Source organism: Orycteropus afer, unplaced genomic scaffold (assembly GCF_000298275.1).
Source record: "Orycteropus afer afer isolate SDZICR_OR568_19922 unplaced genomic scaffold, OryAfe1.0 scaffold00172, whole genome shotgun sequence".
Lineage (NCBI taxonomy): Eukaryota > Metazoa > Chordata > Mammalia > Tubulidentata > Orycteropodidae > Orycteropus > Orycteropus afer.
This window is the reverse complement of record NW_006921759.1, coordinates 6,224,497-6,231,200: the sequence shown is the minus strand read 5'-3', so window position 1 is coordinate 6,231,200 and position 6,704 is coordinate 6,224,497. Positions and strand designations below refer to the sequence as shown.

At 36.2% G+C, this 6,704-nt stretch overlaps 1 protein-coding gene across 1 annotated transcript in view; it reads left to right on the top strand.

Annotated features, from left to right (window-relative positions):
• The window catches only part of CFAP299 (cilia and flagella associated protein 299), a 268,345-nt gene extending 262,348 nt beyond the window's left edge, over positions 1–5,997 (top strand). The window contains exon 5 of the mRNA XM_042781786.1: positions 5,902–5,997. Within this exon, the coding sequence (XP_042637720.1) occupies positions 5,902–5,997 (96 nt within the window). The remainder of the gene's footprint in view (positions 1–5,901) is intronic.
• The last annotated feature ends 707 nt before the right edge of the window (positions 5,998–6,704 follow it).

Genomic DNA, 6,704 nt, shown 5'->3' with positions numbered 1-6,704 from the left:
ACAGCAAGGCTGTTTTGTTATCCCTAACAGCAAATATCCTAAATGGGTAACTTTACAGCTTAGGAGGCCAGAAGTCAGATTTCAAAGTGCCATCTCTGGGGGCTCGGTAAAGGTCCCTTGCCCTTGCACTTCAGCTCTGCCTCTTGCTCCTGGCCCACTGGAGCTGGAGGCATCTCTTAGCTCAGGCAACTGCTAGCTGCTGAGACTGACAAAAAACAAGGCTGACAAGTAAAATGGCACAGGCCCAAGATTGTCAAGCAACACAGCTTGCTGCTAGTTCAAGTCCAGAAACAATCTCAAGATCAGCAGGCAATATGGCAGGACACTGAATGAAAACTCAGCTAAATGCAGGATCCAAGCATGCCAAAAACTCAGTCAGATGCTTCTCAAATCATCTCCTTATATATTAGAAGCAAACTACACCCCAAAAGCAGCTACTCGGCTGCTCACAGAAGATTCCACGATGGAGGTAATTACACCACATTCAATCATATCATGGGGAATAATTGCATCCAGCTGCCCAGCCACTCAAAACCATGGCCCAGGCAAGGTGACACACAAACTTAACTACCACAAAGGGCAATGACAAAATTCCAAGTGTGTCCTATAAAACATAGAATTTCTGAAATATTTATGCTAATAGCATATATATACAAATTTAACATGGATGGGTAAGGCTGAATTGCTCTTCTGATTTTGCAACTTTTCCCACAGAATTCTGCAAACAAATCTAATTATTTGTAGAACCTCTTTTCAAAAGTGAAAGAATATATCTTTGTCATTTTCCAGAGCCTCTCTGGGAAATCTCACGGATACTTTTAGGTGTAGAAGATATTTTGAAAATTTTATTTAATTTTTTCTATATTTAATGTGGGAGCGCTGGTAGCATAGTGCCTAAGGCATTTGACTGCTAACCTGAAGGCTGGCAGTTCAAACACACCAGCTACTCCACTCTTCAGAAGGAAGATTGGACAATCTACTTCCCTAGTGATACTGCCTCAGAAACCCAAGGAGGGGGTTGCTATGAGTCGAGTCCGAGTTGATGGCACATAACAACAACAACATATTTAAGGTATAATTATGGAAAGGCAAACATCAAAAAGTTCTCAGGAGATATTTAGACACTTAAATAAGATGAGATCATTGAGCCAGAGAGATAACACTTATTTAACTAATTAGTGACCACTTATTTAATTAAATAAAACATTAGAAATACGCGTAAAAGTTTATATGATTATAAAGACCTGTAGCTCTTTTATAACTGAGGAATTTTTAGACTTGCTTTCTTTTTAGTTTTTTGTTTTCCTTAAATAATCAAGGATATAATAAAGCAACAAAAAGTGCTAAAAATTATTCTTGTAAGATGTAAAATCCAAACTCTAGGTAGATTACAAAGACATTTTAAAATATAGCGTTTCATGTTATAAGCAAAGGAATTTTTCAGTAAACCAAGAAAATAAACCCATCAAGATTGGACAAGTTTTACTAAAATTTTAGCATATTTAATAGCTTCCTTTAAGACTTAAGCACTATAAACCAAGGCAAATAATTTTCCCTTCTGAATTTTGTTCTTCATTTTTCTTTCACATATCACAGTAAAAAAAAAAAAAAACTCACTGCCATCCAGTCAGTTCCGACTCTTAGGGACCCCTCCTTGGGTTTCTGAAGTGGTATCTCCACAGAAGTAGATTGCCCAGTCATATCACAGTAGCACTCAGAAATCTATGAGATCAAAACAATTTTCATATTCATGTGAAGATGTTACATCTTTTAACATGCAGTACATTGATCATTACAATAGTGAAATGAATCAGTAAGTAGCTATTTTTAAATTTCTCAGGGTCAACTTGCAATATGGTAAATATTAATATTTACAACTCACATATACAAAAATTCTTAGAGGTCCTCAAAAAGCCAAGAATGTATAGTGATTCTGAGATAAAAGTAAAAAACAATAATAAAAAACACCACCTTTTTCTTGAAACACAAAAATATATATGATGGTATTAATCTGTCCTTACTCTTCCCAGCATACATATTCATTATAACTTTTAACTAATTTCTATTTCATAAAGAAAACAAGAGGTAGATAATTGAGAACTGTTTTTCACAAGCATTTTAAAAGACTATGAAAGCTTTTAATACAACAACCTTATACATTCCCATAATACCTTTTTAAGGAGACAAAAAATGAACACATTCATTTTTTTTCACAATCATTCTTATTCATTAATAATACCCAAAGATATTAATTTTCTATAGAATACAAGCAAAAGTACTTAAAATTATGCTTAAAATTGATTAATAATCATTTAGGCATCAAATTTTCAGTATTCTAAGAAATTTTCAATATAGTAAATGAATATTCATTATATAACTAATTTTAATATCAGCCAAAGTTTTTATGTTACCTAAAGATCTTGGGAAATATATTTAAGCTGATGTACAATTCAATTTACTTTAACACAAATTCATATTTTTCATTATATGAATTATTTTATAGGAGTAATATTATTTTTCCTCATTAGTATAGTGGTGAGTATCCCCGCCTGTCACGCAGGAGACCGGGGTGCGATTCCCCAACGGGGAGGCAGACACCCCTTTTGGAGCTGTGGTAGCATAGTGCCTAAGGCACTTGACTGCTAACCAGGAGGCTGGCGGTTCAAACCCACCAGCCACTCCTTGGAAGGAAGGTTGGGCAATCCTACTTCCATAGTGATAACTGCCTCGGAAACCCAAGGAGGGGTCGCTAGGAGTCGGGGCTGACTTGATGGCAAATAACAACAGCAACAATATTATTTTATCAATAAATAAGTTTAAATTTAACAATAAAGTTTAAGTTTAAGAAAACCAAATCTTGTTGCTGTTAGGTGCTGTTCGTTGAGTCAGCTCCAACTCACAGCAACCCTAGGTACAACAGAACAAAACAGTGCCCAGTCCTGCTCCATCCCCACAATCCTTTCTGTACTTGAACTTATCGATGCAGTCACTGTGTCAAACCATCTCATTGAGAGTTTCCCCATTTTTAGCTGAAACTACACTTTACCAAATATGATATCTTTTTCAGGGAATGATCCCTTCTTGCAACATGACCAAAATCAGTGAAACGAAGTCTGGCCATTCTCACTGCCAAAGAGCATTCCATGATATGTTTGTTCTGGAACTCCATAGTATTTTCAGTATTCTTCACCAACACCATAATCCAAAGGCATCAATTCTTTAAGAAAATCACATACTTTTAAGAAAACTTATAAGCTTAAGAAATAAAACCCAAATAGAATAAAATATATACTTACATTTTAACTAAAAGTGATAAATTAGAGAATACTTAACTGTTTGTATTAAACTAAAATTATTACACTGTTCTTATTTACTGAAGATTTATTTTAATCAGATGAAATTACATCTTCAAAATGTACCTGAGTTTCTGTAAGAATAACTAAGTATAGCACTTTTAAAGTATCATAACTTTAATTTTCTCATTTTCTTGGAATTTTATGAGTACTTAACTTATAAAAGAACTTGTTCAGTTCTGAAGGCCAATCAGATCAGTTTCATTTCATTTAGGCGACTGTGAAAATCTAATTTAGAAGCATAACAAGAAGTAAAACCTCTCTGAATTATAAGCATGCAGACACATAGAGAGCTTATAGCTTCATTATCTAAACATCAACTACATGTCAAAAATAAACACAATCACAAAATAATTCATCAATCTATACAGCTAAGGCACTTGACTGCTAACCAGAAGGCTGGCAGTTCAAACCCACCAGCCACTCCTCAGAAGGAAGGTTGGTCAATCTACTTCTGTTGTGATACTGCCTCGGAAACCAAGGAGGGGTTGCTATGAGTCGGGTCCGACTGGATGGCACATAACAACAACAACAACAACAATATAGAAAAAAACTGTTCTCTTTCCTAACAGGCACAAACTTCTTTATTTGATCTAAAAATAGACAAATGTACAAAGAAAAGGACTAAAAATCAGGTTAATTGTTGACTCTCACTCACCAGAATAAACCTATAAACCATTAATCCACTCAGAAATCCCCAAATGACTGGGCCATAAAATCAAATTCCTAAATGAAGCTGCCACTCCTAGGAAGAATTTAGCCAAACCAAAACCAAATTCACTGCCATGAAGTCAGATCCGACTCATAGCAACCCCTTCTTGGGTTCCTGAGGCAGTATCACTACGGAAGTAGATTGCCCAACCTTCCTTCCAAGGAGTGGCTGGAGGGTTTGCACTGCCAGCCTTCTGATTAGCGGTCAAATGCCTTATGCACTAGGAAAGATAAATGTATTAAAAAAAATAAATAATACAGACTAAGCAAATCTGAAGTTCTACTGGTACTTGGGATTCTCAACTTTTTGCAAAGAAAAGAGGTGCTTGTCTTTAAGCTCTCCTGAGGCACAGTCCTCCAGCAATGCAGATTACTCATCTGTCAGGTGAATCTACTAGGTATTTCAGTGGAACCTCTAAAATATTTACAAGACAATTTTTCAAAAAAGGGTATAACCATGACTCACACATAAAAAATGTGTATATATTTAAAGACACCTTATGAAGTGTATGTTGTTGACTCACTAACATTGAACTAACAATCAACAGCACTATAAAACATGCTTATCTAACATATGTATTTTCTCCCCAAGGCCCATCATAGACATTTTACACTTAGGAACAACTGGATAGCAGCACTTCAGTACTACACTTTGAGGTCATTGCAAATAGCAAAATCATTAACAAAAACACAAATAGGAAGGGAGAAATGTGTCAAAAATGACACTTGTTTGCATTATGAGAGCTGAAACAAGAAGGCAAACCATCACCTTGCTCAACCTCAGCTGCAAACATGTTCATAAGGTGACTTAAATGTTTTACTGTTCTGCTCATATGGCAAAGACCACACAAAAGGGATTACAAATAAATTTTAGCAAATAGACCAATTTGTAAATATAGAATCTGCAAATAATGAAGACCAACTTATTTTCCAATCATGGGTGTTTTCTAAATCTTTAACATTTTTTTTTTTTTCCTTCCTTATTTGAGAATTGTTGTTGTTGGGTGCCATCAAGTCAGCAACTCACAGCAAACTCATTTGGCACAGTAAAACTCTTGGCTGCAATCTTTTCAGAAGCACATCTCCAGGTTTTTGTTTGTTTGTTTGTTTGTTTTCCGACAGAGCTCCTGGGTGGGTTTGCAATGTTAACCTTTCAGTTAGCAGCCCAGTGCTTAACAGTTGTGACATAAAACTACTCTCTTTTCTCCTTATCAATACTTCACTAGCAAATCATTGTTCTAATTGGAGTTTCCTAGGAACATGTAAGTATGAGAGACAATCCTGAATAAAGGTAAAAGAACCAAATCCTTTTGCTCAGATTATCCTTTGGAAAAGAAAAATCAGAACAAATAGTTTTAAAACTGAAAAACTCTTCATGAAACTCTCCATAAACAGACAGGAACTTCCAGGAATCTGACCCATTCCAAACTTGTGTGACATTTTTATTTGAATCAAGGTAGAATTCTTTTTGACTTCTTATCTCATAATCACATTTATTTGCAAAGCCCTTCACTGGGGATTCTGCAGGTAGTGACTCCTCTGGTTCAGTGGAAGGAGCTCTGGTGGTGTAGCGGGTAAGGAGAGTCTAGACAAGCATGAACCTGGGCACTGCTTGTAGATATTTTCAGTAATGCCACCAATCAGGGCATAAAAGTTCCTAATCATACTCATTACTGCTCCAGAGAAAAAGGAACTTAAGAGGAAAACCTTCTATATACCTCCATGACCACAGCCTTTTCAGCTGTATTTTCTGCAATACTGAAGAAAAATAAAATTCATTTAATGTCAATAATTTGCATGGACTTGTCTGATTAACAATGTAATTTATGTATTTTAGGCTCAACCAGGTGACAACTCTACTAGAACATCTATACAAACAGACCTCTACATACAAGCTGTCATTTTTGACCACATTTCCAGAAGAAAGACCTAGCTGTCAACATGTTAGGTGGTTCTCAAATTGCTCACTAAGTTTAAAGGAATCCAGCCTCCAGTCCCCAGAAGCAAATTAGAATGATAACTGAATCCTATACCTAGAAGGCTAATTAGACTAATGAATCTTAATAAAGTAGTTAGAAATTTAAACTGTCTTGGCTGTCTTTTTATTTATTTATTGTACAGATAGCTTCTTCATCTCAGCTAAGGTCCCCCCCCCCCAGAACACTGAGGAAGAGAGCAACCATTCATGGGAGAAAAATCCTGTTGCTACTTCAAAAATACAGAAATTACTATATTTCATAGTTCATATTTTCTAAAACAAAAATGTTCCCAGTTCTATTATTGCCAAATCTCGGGGATAAAACGTATGCCATGTGGCCATGCTACCTTCTGTAATTGATGGCAAACCAGTTGCCACTGAGTCAGTTCTAACTCATGGCGACCCCATGTGTGTCAGAGTGGCACTGTGCTCCACGGGGTTTTCAATGGCTGAAAATCCTGAAGTCGATCACCAGGCCTTTCTTCCAAGGTGACTCTGGGTGACTTGAACCTCCAACCTCTTGGTTAGCAGTCAAGTGTGTTATCTATATGCACCACTCAGGAATGCTGGTAAAATTGTTGTTGTTATTGTTGTTATGTGCCATTGAGTCAGTTGCAACCCATGGCAATGCCATGTATAACAGAAAGAAATGTTGCCTGATC